The sequence below is a fragment of the Halictus rubicundus genome, chromosome 14 (genome assembly GCF_050948215.1).
Source record: "Halictus rubicundus isolate RS-2024b chromosome 14, iyHalRubi1_principal, whole genome shotgun sequence".
NCBI lineage: Eukaryota > Metazoa > Arthropoda > Insecta > Hymenoptera > Halictidae > Halictus > Halictus rubicundus.
Genome location: NC_135162.1, coordinates 6950839 through 6964502, shown reverse-complemented (window position 1 = coordinate 6964502; position 13664 = coordinate 6950839). Strand labels below are relative to the sequence as shown.

Genomic DNA, 13664 nt, shown 5'->3' with positions numbered 1-13664 from the left:
ATCGATTGTCCCCGGCGCGCACGCTTTCTACGGTGTCCGCGTTCGGTCACTTATAGCGAGAAGAGGCCCCAGGACTCTCGGAGTCCGTCCGTGTTCCGAGCGAATTACGGCTTTAATGCCGCTTACTTGTTTAATTCGGTTTGATTCAGCATCCTGATGAGCGAGAAACGAGGCTGAAGAGAAACGGATGTTAATTCAACGCGCGTTCACCGCCAGACGAATGTTTTGCTTGTCCGTCTGGAAACGTTGCACCGAAGACCCCTTGTTAATCAGAGAAAGTAATGGAGCTGTTACCCGCAAACGAAAATAGCCGGGCGAACTTTTCTTTTTCTTTTTTCTATCTCTCTCTCTTTTAATCGTTCCACCTTTGGCGAATCCGAGTTCGTTGCTTCTCGTGATTTCATTTTCTTTTTTTCTACTCGCGGGAAAAGTGCGTTGCACGGATTCTAAATCATTTTGTAATATCGTTGTGAATTGCAATCAGTTAGAAATTGATATGGAACTTCATGCGGTTACGCGCATCGCGTGTATTTGTTTTCCGAATAATTTTACGAGAGTGAAACTGAGCTCCGAGAGAGCAGTCGGCAAAGTGCGTTGCTATTCGTCTTGATTTCTTGAATGATTTCTGACATTTTGTTTCAACACAAAGGGGAACCGCGTTTGTCTGAATAGAAATGACGGCTGAACTTCGGAAAACCCTCCCCCCTTCCTTTCGACACGTGACCTACGCCATTCTATTCGCTTTGACATGCCGAACACGAAATGTAATTGTCATTTTTCGCGGAAATGAATAGTTTTCGAGATATTCGCGAAAAACTATATGAATCCTGAGGGGGGGGGGGGTTCCCAAGTCTTACCGAAATGACTGTCGACACTAATCAACGGCCTAAAACAATTAGAAAATTACAGGAGTAGACGTGGGAGGCAGGGATGATGCAGTATAAACAATTAATAGGCTCGGCTATCTGGTAATAAAAGAAAAATGCACCGAATATTTATTTTGATTCACCTCGACTCATCCTACGCTATAAAAGAGCAATCCAATACTAATAACACTCGTATAAAATGAATCAACGAATGACTCACACGAAGATTTTTAACATTCCCTGAAGAATCCTAGAAATTGCTTTTGTTCAATCAAGCCTATAGTGATAAGATAACATTGTTATCTTCAATGTGTTGCACATAAAACCAACGGTCGATCAGTGCAACTAGCAGTTGCAATCCGATTTTACAGTCAATTTTATTTGACAGTGGCGTCTATTTATTCAAACGTTGTGCCTGATCTTCTAAACAACTGCAGTATAACCCCTCGATTATCCGAACCTCCAAATCTAGAATCTGAACAGATCAATTTCAGACGACAAAGCAATTTATCGTGGAAATTATTGAAAATTTATTATAAAAAATAACATAATTATATACAGTAAATACTGTACCAATACTATCATTCTATTATAATTTATTATAAATTTATTTTTTTTTTACTTATTTAATTTATTTGCTGCAAGGAACCGTTCCATTATCCAAACAGCAACACGTCAATGAATTCGGATAACCGAGGATAATCGTGATCATACCAACATTTCCCAGCAACATTCGCAACATGCAAGTGCCTGACACATTAGCAAGGTAGTGTAGAGCGATCTGTCCAGTGAATGAGCATAATGCAAAAACGACGAAATAACATATACTTCTTCTGGCTTGTCTTAGAGGTCTTTCACCCTGAACACGAATAGCTTGAACGCATCGCTTTCAAGGAGCCGAAAGTTCGAAATCGCTTACACATCGCCAGCAAGTCGTGTAACTAGTCCCGTTGTTCCATAGGGACTCCCCCATAGAAGTTGTTTGCCAGAGCCTGCACTGTGTCTCTCCACTGTGTTCCCACTGTCCCGACAATGAAAGCCCCCGTTGTCCTTACCCATCCACCATATAATCTGTTTAACTTGCAGGTCGAGGACGGATTCGGTCAGATCGAAATCTCCCCTGACAGCGTCGCCGGCATCGCCAGGACCACTGTCGAATTCCCTTCATGGCAGTTTTCATGGTAGTTTAGGCAGCGATGGCATGTCCTACAGCAGCGCCAGGTCGTCCTCAGCGTCCCCTGATTCCGCAAGATGCTCGTCGACACCGGTAATTATGATGCCTTCTCCTTGCTTTCAGTGCGTGTGAAATCTCTATATATGTCGCCAAGGCTTGGATGATAAACGTCGCGGAGTTATCCCCACTACCGCGGGGTGTACCCCGCGAGGGGCCGCGAAGATCGAAAGACTTCGATTGCCGAGGAGTGTAAGGTCGCGAGGATCAAAGAATAGTATCTCCTGGACGATATATGACGCTGGCAAGACCGGTGTTGTTGACATATATCGAGGATTCACTGTATATGTCAGCAGCCCGGGGCACTATTCTTTGATGCAGTGCCGAACGTAGAACAGGACAGCGATAGTCACCGCCAGTTACGGTTCGCCGCGGACCGTAAACGCGTCGCAATTCGTGCGTCCTATGAGTTATTTGTCAAAGTCACAGCGGGGAAATGCTGCCGACGAGACCCGACTGATCTTTGATGCAGCGCCGAACGTAGAAAAGGACAGTCAGGCTCGAGAACCTCTTTGTTTTTCATTATTTTTTTATGGAAATTTCACTGACATATTTGTGGCATTTTTCTGATTAAAATGAAACCAAATATTGTATGATTCCGATGATATTTACGTGTGTAATGAACGATTGAAGTTTTGGACGCAAAGAAGGACAGCGTATGGGAAATTGGGGATAACTCCACGACGGTTAACTCAGAAATCTCGACGACATATATCCCGGATTCACTGTACTTCGAATATCCAAGGTATAAAGGGCCTGCTGCAAAAAGCTTAATAGCTCTCCTAAGGAAAATTCAAAATTGGTGAAAATGGCATGGGAATACCATTTCGAAACATGCCCTATAAAAATGTGTACAACTCGTGCAATTTTGATTGTTTTTGCTTGGAAAAAATACCGTCTGTACTGCAAATAGCCTTGAATGTATACGCAAAATTCCAATTCAAAAAGTGTTATAGTTGTTCTGAAAAAAAATTCCAAAAATTGGTGAAAAATGGCAGCAGTATATAGCCGCCTAAAACGTGAACTGCTGGGGTCAGTAGAAAAATCATTCCCGATACTGACAGTCGTAGATTAGTCATCGTTGCGAGAGTAACGATTTCCCAAGTCGATGCACGAGCGTTCAGACATGTCTCTCGAAAAGGGAACGGTCCTGAGTCATCGACAGATGGCAACGTACCTTGGATGTTGCTCGTAGGTACTTTCGGGGAGGCGTCACGTGCCAACGTAGAACGTTGATTTAGGTTCGAGAAGATAAATGTATGAACGATTACATCGATTGTATTTCAATCGAGCTAACCGATTGTATTTGTTGTTTAAATCATCGGTGTACGTTCCACCTTAATAAAAGGCAGAAGAGAAATTCTCGCTGTGGCAGTCAAAATTGCTTACTCTGATTATTTTACGACCCTGGTCGCTTCACAGTTATTAATTTACAAATTAAGGGAACAGCGTTTTACGACGGCGCGCGTTGATTTCATCGTGTTTCAACACGAAACGAAAGTTTTCTTTTTATTTTGCCCAGTAGTCATGAAACTGTTCTGTGTCCCGTTTCGTGATACGCAGCCATTTTTTATATCTCGATGATTGGAAAAATTGATCGTTTCACTGTGTCATAAAATATTTTATGAAATATTATGTATCATAAAATATTTTATAAATTAACTGTCAACTAACGTCAAACTAGTTGAACACTAGAAATTAAAAAAAAATGGCACGCGTGCATTGATTTGTCAAAGCAGCAACGAAAATCATTTGCAGCCCCCCCCCCCCCGAGAAACCTAACACTAACTCATTCTGAAATTCATTTAAATTCCTCATTTCCTCAAAATAATTCTTCCGGTTTCGTATTAACCCCTTCTCCCCTCACCATTCACCCCTACGTTGATTTTGAAATTTTTGTAATTTTTCGATTAGTTCGTTCGTTTTCTTAACTCCGCTGGAAAAATGATTGATTTTCCCAATTACAATTCCTACGCAAAATTTGTCTCCGTATATGTCGTGTCACGACGTTACAGTTCACGTATGTATATTCACACCTCGCTAACTTCACTAGTTTCGTTTCTCGCCAAATTCGTCGGATTCAATCTCCCCTAATCTGTTCCGCGCTGAGCAAAAACTCGAGCTGAAATCCTTAGTTTCTCTATCATCGCGCTCGCGTGTGCCACTTCGCATGATACCCGCCATATACTCTGCTATCAGGAGCCGCGTTTTATCAAGCATCAGACCAGCCGCTGCTCCACATTCGCGGGGAAGTAAGAGTTTCATGTGCTACCGGTTTCGCAAATACCTAAAGTGAGCTAAAGTTTCGCACCGGTTTTTTCGTTCTCTTTTTCGGGGCCGATTATCGGACGGATAGCATCGTCGCTGTCAAAACCCGCGCATTTTATTGCACCGCCGACAGAGTTAAACCGCCCCGGTTCATACTTTCACCCGCGGTTTTAAACAATTTCGGAGCCGAACGAATTCCGGGAGAAACCGCGTAACCGTTTTCTTCCTGGCGGTCGTGCTGGAAATGATCGCGTTGCGATAGGGACTCGATGGGAAATCGTTTCTGCCAGTCGGTCCCGCTACCCATTGACCATTCTGCATCTAGGTTATTAGGAACGTCATCGTCTTTATTGCTGCCTACGCGTCGCGCACGCTGTCGCGTAATTTTGTTTTTGAACGTCGCCGGCCGAAGCTATACATCTTCGCGCGCGCGAACGTGAAATGATCGAGGCGATCGATCTTGTTGGCTTTCCCCCCGATTTCATCCTCGAGTGATACTTATCAAATCCGCGGAGAACGAGTCCGAGATTTATAGCATTTATTTAGCGTTCACTTTGGCGTTGACTCGCGTCGGCGATTAGATCGAATCCGCGGGCTTTCTGTTTTGAGTTTCTAGGATTTTCTTGTTTGTCGACTGCGTTTAGGATTTTAGCGGCCTTTTTTAACGCAGTATTGCCTTTCGATGGGTGACAGAGGTGCGAACAATATTTAGCGAACTGTTTGTCTTGAAAAAGAATTAAGGATAAGGTAGAGCGACCAAGTTACCGACAAAAATGGGCGAAAAATGGTTTCACCTGCCTCAAACTTTTCGCCCTTATATCAGAATATTTTTCGCTGGGCAAGGGCTCATTCGTAAGAGGAAGATTCAATGCAACGCGCGCTGGTCATAAACTGACGAGATTATGCAGATATTTTGTAATATAAGTGTTAGAAGTAGGTGAAAAATTGATGATGCGCATGCCACGGAATCCAAGCATTGCTGCCTCGATTATCCGGACCAGGATATACAATTTTTACTCGATGTATGTCCAAAACACGGGTCTAGCCAGGGACATACATCGGCCAGGAGATTCTTTGACCTTACAGTCCTCGGCGACCGAGGTAGAGGGGATAGTTCTGGGACTTTTATCGGCTAGGCATTTGGGACATATATAGAGTAAACATTGTAAATACGTTTAAATAAACAGTATAAATTATAGAAGATTTTGAAGTCGAAGATGAAGGTTTTGAAGTTCTTCGCGTTATGGTCTCTTTTGTACAGCCATAAATAACGTTTAAGGGGCTCGTGTTAAAAAGAACTGCTCTATTATGGGCGCATTAACATTAGACTGTTAACTGGGTCATTTCTTGATCGTGAACGGCATTGTGCTCACGAACTAGAAGTCAGCGAGAGTTTTTCGAGTGTTGGAAACGTGCAAGCAACGCGCGGCATTTTTCGATTTATAAAATTGTTCCTGAAATATTTATGTTGAAGAATTATATAACAGAATTGAGCATGGCTTGATTTAATTGACAAAGTAGCTTAACTCACCGAGACTAAGGTTTTCTATGCCATTTGTCGTTGATGACGCGAATACATTTTGCAATCTCCGTTCGGTTATTGTTAACACAGTTCGATCAATTATATGCGACACTCTCTGTGTGTTATAGATAACAAAGACTGACACACGTAAACCGTCTGTGCGCAGATTGGGGCCTCCCAAAGAATTCATCAACGTTTGTCTCGAGACGCACAATTACTTCCGCTCGAGGCATGGAGTGCCACCTCTTCGTCTCAGCAAACAGGTAAAACAACGTAATCATCAAATTCCTACCTTTTTCTTACTACGTAGGTACGCTCGTCGACTCGTTAACCGTTTCGCTACAAAGGGCGGTATTAGTCACCCGCCATTTGCTATGCAAATGAATCACCATGCAAATGCAGGGCAAGATCTAAAACAGGCTAAGATAGTCCGGAAGACAAAGATGCCCGTATCAGCCCTGTATCTGATTAGACATTGCCGTACTAACATTAATGTAACTTATCTGTTTTGCAGTTATGCAAAACGAGTCAAGATTGGGCCAACATACTGGCAACTAGAGGTAGGTTAGAACATAGGGCGAACATCGACTACGGCGAGAATTTGTACTGCATGTGGAGTTCGAATCCGAAGACTGTGGTCAGCGGCGATGAACCTGTGAACGAATGGTAAATGATTAAAAATGAATATTAGGACCGAACAATTTTTCTAATCTTGAAATTGTCCTTCAGGTACGCCGAAGAAGCACAGCACCAGTACGGAAAAGAGCCTACCACCTTGAAGACTGGCCACTTCACCCAGGTAGTGTGGAAAGACAGTACAGAGTTAGGCGTCGGGATGGCCAGGAACCGGAACGGCGAAGTTTATGTGGTCTGTAACTATAATCCTGCTGGAAACTACCTGGGTAGCTTCACGGAGAATGTCCTTCCACCTGGAGGCTCCAGTCCTAGTAAAAAGATATCCTTCATGCCACGATACATCATGGACGATCAAACGTGGCAGCAGGATGCTTTGCTTGCTCATAACGAGTACAGGAGACGACATCGTGTTCCTGATTTGAGGCTGAGTGCCGAATTGACTTCTGCTGCTAAGGTATTTTTCAATGTCAGGTTACACTTTCGTTGTTTTACAGTCAGCAGCGATTCCTGAGGTAATTTCAAGTAACTGTTTCCTTTGCGAAAATATTCTCCGCGGCCTTGTTAAGGAATTATCAACGAAAAACAAGGACCAGTCAGAGCGCTACTACAGCGGACGGATTCCTGCTCGGCCAATGGCAACACCACGCTCAGCGGGACCTGTTGTTGACTCGTCCGCTGTAGCAGCGCTCTGATTGGTCCTTGTTCTCACGCCTTTCCAGGAAGTAAAACATTTTTGGGACACCTTGTATACTAAATCTTCGGGACATCACATTCGAAAAAGTTAAATAACATTTTTGTATGTGATTATTTTTCCATGAAACGTTCGCCAGCATATTCCTGACATTATCGTGATCGAAATGAGTCCAAGCACGATACATTTTCGATTGTATTCCCGTCTGTAATACACGATTTAGCGGAACCTCTGTTATCCGAACTCTTTACAAGATTGCCCGAATGACCCGGCGCGAGAGCAACGCTCGATTATAAATTTTTCTGTATCAACAGGCGTGGGCGAACACGTTGCTGAACACGAACAAGCTGATCCCGCAATTATCGTCTCCCTATGGGGAAAACATCTACTCGATGCAGTGCTCTGATCCGAAGCTAATTGTACCGGCACGGGAGGTAGTCTCGAAATGGTATTCCGAAAAGAAGGATCACAAGTTTGGCACCGAGCCGAAAGTCCTAAATACATGTACGTAGAATGCGGTATAAAAAGAAATACCGATATTGGCTTTAATAACGTTCCGCAGACAGAAATATGTTAGCCCCTTGCCACATAATGACCTTGGGAAGATGTATATATATCTTTTTTACATGTACAATTTTATCCCGAGCAGTTTTTAACAGTAAATAAGACAGCTAATTAGAGGCTTTATAAGTTGTTCTTGTAACAGGTCATTTTACGCAAATTGTATGGAAGAACACCACCGAGATGGGCATAGCAATGGCAAAAAGGGATGGCAGTTGCGTAGTGGTAGCCTGTTATCATCCGAGGGGTAACATCGTTGGACAGTTTACGGAGAACGTGTTCAAGGCTGTCAAGAACACCTGTTAGGCCACGTATCCACGGACCGTATAGTTTTAACAAACGTTTGCGAGCACCCATGGGAAATATGATCGGTTCTCATTATCCCAACTGGAATTTCTTATTCGAGCGACATCTTTTGTAATGACCTTTTTCGTTGACTTTTATACAAATCATGCGTCAAATTCCGAAATTATAAATCATAATGTTCGTTTAACAATCGCTTTATGACACGGAGAGATATCCAATGACTTTATTGGACTACTTAATTTTTTATTTCATTTAGAAATTAAATGAAAAATGTCTATAGAGTCCAATAATATATAAATAACTTCCTCGTTTCCTTGTATGAACAAATACAGTGCTTAATGAACAGTAAATAAATTTTTAGTCCTATGTTTACCACTGAAGAACTTATCTTGGCCACAAATAAATTACAAACTGAATGCAGATATTAAAAAATTTTTATTCATACGAGTATCTGCAGTTTATTTGTAAAAATGAACATTTCTTTTCACGGATTTTGCATCAATTATCGACGCAGTGCAAAAAATACTCGTGTTCTCAGCACCGTTTGCGAATAGTTGTGCGAACGCGTTTCACCAAAGATAATTTACGTTTGCGGACGTTTCTTAACATTTTACACGGTCGAGTGATCCCACAATCTTGTCGATAATGTATTTAAATGTTGTATTTATATATCGTATATAGAGACGACGATACGCATAATATATGTATATAACACAAATGTTCATACACATAGAATAAAAAAAAAACATTCCACGTACTAGACGTTATCACTTTGTCTCTTTCCGACGAGTCAGCCGACATAGTGTGTCATGGGACATCCATTAAAAACCGTCGATGACAATGATATACTATCGCATTCTCGTCGACCAGATTCACTGCGAATTATTTATATTAATTTAAACATAAAATTGCGTAAAGACAGCGAAAGTTGTTTTGATATGTGACATATTTGCAGGCGATGATGATCAATCAAATGATTTTTATTCTGTAGCAATCGTAAATGAAAATTTCACACATTTAATATAACTATGATAAGATTACTGTGAGTTTGATTTCTAAAATGGTTTTATACAAGAAATATATGAAATCTGTTAGCAAAAATCTTTCTTTATTGTTTACGCTAATCGGCACTTTGTTTCTTTAAAGAGAAATATGGACAGAGATGCGATCTTGTAGCTAGAAAGTGTAGTATTAAAATAAGAAATCGGTCGATGGCCGATTGTTCCTTCGCTCCTTACCTCAACATCTCGCGAAACGAGAAAAAGCGTTTGTAATGTTTCTCACGACAATACTATTATTATGTCTACGTAGCATGTAATGTCGAACGAAGATATTCGAATAATTTATAAACGTATGTTCATTATACAAACTCTTGTTTTCATTTCAACCACGTTAAACACATCACCAAACTCTCGACCTTATTTTTACAAACTCTTACTCTTCCTCCACTTTGAATTGCACTATTCTCCAAAGACAAGTGTAAGATTTATAAGAGAAATTTTCGATCAATAAACGCTTTTGTAATTTCATTCACTAAATAATTTCTCATTCAACACACTGGTGATTTTAAGGCGAGACCCAGCACAGACAAGTCCAGTTAATAAATATAAACATTATACGCAAAAATTGGATTCACAGATGTGCGCTTAACTCATTAACCGTTCTATCATATTTGCGAATAGAAAAGCGCATGTGTTCATTGAGAAAATGTGTAATAAAAACAGTGGGTTTTGCCTGCCATCACAAATTTAACTATATCCAAATTTCTAAATAATGTGTATTTGCGTCGTAACAATATTGCAATCGTAATTTAACATTAGGTACAAAAATAAATAAATTTTCCAAGCGTACGCAAGTAATTGACCGCCTCGAAAGCTGTTACTTAACACGAAACAAGCACAAAGTCGAATTCCTAGAGTAACTAAAACCTTTAATTGTTAATCGATAACGAAAGGATCGAATTCTAGGAGAATACAGTTTCGATACTTTTGTGAGATTGGCAAGAGAACGAACACAGTTTAGTAATTAATGTATAATTTGTACGTAAGTATATGGCCGTCACTGTGCACTCGAAGCTAACTTCCTAAAACGAATCATGAAATGTATTACTCGCTAAGTGGCACTTTTTTTTGTTCGACGTTAATCGCAAAATGTGTACGATAAAATATTACAAAAAGAAGTCGAAAGTTTAAAAACATACAAATAGAAAACAGTATATAATAAAATAAAAAACATACGCATTTTTATTACATTTTTCCTAACGATGAAGAAAATCTCGAGCACCTGTGTCACGGTGTCCGTCAACTTCATATCAATAAATATGTGCATAAAATGATATACATATAATTTAATATATGCCTAGGCTTAGTCAAGAGACAGATGGACACGTGAGTCGTTAGCTGCTAATTTAACAAGTGTCTTCTTCACTCGAAGAATAGGTAACCGTGCCGCTGACTTCCCGTGCCAGCATTCTTTCATTAATTTGCCCAAACCGGCTAGTGTCTGCAACACATCAAATAATTTATTATCGTCTAGACTGCGAGTCGTTAAATAATTTGATCAAGGAACTTGTTAATTACAGGATCAGAATGCCATCTGTTAGGGAGTGGCGGTCTGCGATGATCCAGGCACACTAATTTCCGCATTTCCTCAATGGAAGGTTCTTGGTTGCTAGGAAGCCACTCAGAATATGGTGCCATGTATTCAAGTGATACACCATTGCTTATACATCTTCGACAAACCTCCCAAAGTATTAGGCCTAAGCTGTAGATGTCTGCTCGCCTAAAGTTCTCTAGACATTCCATGTTTATTCTGGAAATATAATAAACATGGCTTTTAACGTTAATTCAATGTTAGCGTAATGATTCTCAATGTTTCTATAAGAACTGGTGCTATAGGATATTATAGGATACTATTCTATAAGAACTAATGATGCTTGCTTGAAACCGTGTTTAAATATTTATACTGTTCTATGGAGTGATGTGAGACCTCTGTCTATGCTTTCTACAATGAATTGTGAGCTATCAAAAATTCTCAAAGCTTCAAATTTGACTCAAATTAGAATGTATACATACGTTTGCTCAAGAATCTCGGGGCTCATGTACCGCTTTGTGCCCAGCTTCAAATCAATTCTATCCGTGGATAGACGATCTTGCGTCACAGCTAGCGCAAAGTCGGCAATAACGCAGCTCCCATTAGTCTTAACGAGGATGTTTTTGGACTTCAGATTACGGTGTGCCATAGCCGGCTTCCCTCTAGTTCCATGAATCTCCGTGTGCAAGTAGAGCAAACCATTTACGATACTCAAACAAATATTGAGCATCTGGTGATGCATCAACGAATGATGCGATCTACTCAAGTAATCGTAGAGCGAGCCCACGGGATGGTAATGCGTCACCAACCATAGCTGAGTACAGCTCGCTCTGCTTGTCATATCACTTCCAACGTAACCGAGAATATTGTCGTGCCTGGATGGCAGTAACTGTGAATAGACCTCTGTTTCTCGAGCCCATGCTGCTTCGTCGCGTGAAAAATAAATCTTTACTGCGACATTCTCGCCGTGCCACACGCCTCTCCAAACTTCTCCACCGAAACCACCATTTCCTCCGCTACCAAGGCACTCTACCAGTGACACTTGCTTGGCCAATGTTCTTTGTACCAGCAATGGTAGACCCGAACCTGAACCACTGGTTAAGCTCCTTCCGTCCAAGTATTCCTATTTCGATGCAAGATTTTAATATTGCCAGAACTTTAGAGTTTTTGCTGGGTAAATCGAAGAGAAATGTTCATAGAAGAAATTTACACAACACAAACACAATACTTCATAACTTTAACAGGACTACACACTTTATAAATCACAAGTCATCACAGAATGGCGTTTACAAAGGAACTAAGTAATGCGACCGTTCCATTTAAAAAGACATGAACCTTACATGAACATTCACATTGTCGCATATTATCGCGCCAATGATCTAATCGATATATTTCAAACTATCTTCAACAAAAATAATGTCTTTCAAAGAAGAACAAAATATAGAAATAAAAAAATTTACTGCTCTCTGTGCGGTATTAATTTATGATTAGTCACAACGTATCTTACCTTTAAAGTGCTATCGCCAGCAGCAGTTGCTCTAAGCTCGTGAGCAGGGCATGTGGGGACCGATGTTGGAGAAGAAAACGAGAAATGTAGATATGATGATTCCATTTCAGACTCTATGACAAGCTTATTACGCTTAGCAGTTAATGGCCGTTTTTTGCGTGTTCTGCATACCAATAAGTAAAACAACAGCCCTCCAGCGATGATACAAAATCCGACCATCAATCCCAAAATTGCTAATGTTAATTTAACCGTGTAGTCTTCTTTAACAGCATCTGCGAATTATATACAAGTCTGTTGCAGAGGAAGTCTGAGCAAATAAATAAACAGATGAGTGTCGTGTGCACCTACCTCCACTATAGTCTTGCAATATTGGAAATGGTCCACCATTACAAAAATCTGTTTGGCAACACTCAACAAAATATTGGATACCACTTACAGGTCCACTAACGTGTCTTTTCTTGTTACTGTTATTGTGATTAGCATGTAGAGGCTGTTGCTTATTGCATATTAGTAACATTTGGTCTACCGACGAAGTACACCCCCTACTTACACTTATCGTACCATCTGATTGTTTTACTTTTGACTTCCAGCACTGTGAAACAAAAAATGCTCTGTTAATTTCTGTGGGAATCAATATAAAATGGTAGATAAAACGTTAATAATATAGAAGATATTACCGTAACTGCATTATAGCAGAACTTAGTGTACGAGCAGTCTGGTCCATCGCAAATGTAGCACTTCAGACGTTGGAATCCAGCTGAGTTATCATTACTGTCTACGATGTCTATGGACTTTTGTGTATCCTCATTCTCCGAAGAGAAATCATGTTCGGCTAAAGTAAAACTCTCCTTTTCTCCTAAAAACGACTCCTGTTAAGCATTGAAATGGATTTCGTGATAGTACAAAGTACTTTCGGTTGTTCGATACGTGTTACACGTACATACGCATGAGCACTTAATGGAGTACAAGTGGAAAACAAAAACATGATATTGTATACAATTTTTGTAGCCTTTAGACAGCCACAAATGTTTTACTGATCATTCTTTATGTATCAAACGTGAAGTGAATAGGATGCGAGGAGGACGCGTACGAATGGTACTTGACATTTAAATGGTACAATAGATTTTCTAGTTGAAAATATTGTTACATACCTGTACATTGTTCAAATACCAGCATTAATATGAAATACATGATAAACACAGAATCCGCCATTGCCACACACACCAAAATATTAGGTGGCTGCAGTCAAATCAATGTTTTCGGGTCTCCTTCGCACAGGGATTGATCCATGGTATGTTCAAAACGGAATATTGTTGTTGTGACAGGTAGAAGGAAAATTAAATATATATACAATCGACATTGAATTGGCGGTTTTTCGAGTAAAAAAACGAACGTCCGCAGATGGCGCACTTATCATTTTGTCCCGTTCACATAACAGATAATCGTTAGTGTTGCCACAAGCCGCTCGGTGACAGCACCATACC

The 13664-nt window shown here is 40.5% G+C and overlaps 2 protein-coding genes across 5 annotated transcripts in view; one reads left to right on the top strand and one right to left on the bottom strand.

Moving 5' to 3' along the window:
• The window catches only part of LOC143361112 (uncharacterized), a 45205-nt gene extending 35595 nt beyond the window's left edge, over positions 1-9610 (top strand). For all 4 annotated transcript variants that reach the window (XM_076800377.1, XM_076800375.1, XM_076800378.1 and 1 more), the window contains 6 exons: positions 1953-2133; positions 6016-6150; positions 6402-6553; positions 6617-6977; positions 7529-7718; positions 7921-9610. In XM_076800377.1, coding sequence (XP_076656492.1) covers positions 1953-2133; positions 6016-6150; positions 6402-6553; positions 6617-6977; positions 7529-7718; positions 7921-8081 — 1180 coding nt within the window. In that variant the 3' untranslated portion in view covers positions 8082-9610. The remainder of the gene's footprint in view (positions 1-1952; positions 2134-6015; positions 6151-6401; positions 6554-6616; positions 6978-7528; positions 7719-7920) is intronic.
• Sax (type I BMP receptor saxophone) lies at positions 9171-13664 on the bottom strand. Its single transcript, XM_076800374.1, has 7 exons — positions 13332-13664; positions 12858-13036; positions 12529-12772; positions 12181-12452; positions 11156-11796; positions 10661-10892; positions 9171-10583 (listed from the first exon to the last, which is right to left on the bottom strand). Exons 1-7 carry the CDS (start codon positions 13390-13392, stop codon positions 10446-10448), a joined length of 1767 nt encoding a protein of 588 aa, XP_076656489.1. The 5' UTR covers positions 13393-13664; the 3' UTR covers positions 9171-10445.

Coding starts and splice junctions, on each gene's coding strand:
- Sax (XM_076800374.1), bottom strand. CDS start 13,392: ATGGCGGATTCTGTGTTTATCATGTATTTCATATTAATGCTGGTATTT. Junction 12,453..12,528: donor ATTGCAAGACTATAGTGGAG/GTAGGTGCACAC, acceptor TATAATTCGCAG/ATGCTGTTAAAGAAGACTAC. Junction 10,893..11,155: donor CCCGAGATTCTTGAGCAAAC/GTATGTATACAT, acceptor TTATATTTCCAG/AATAAACATGGAATGTCTAG.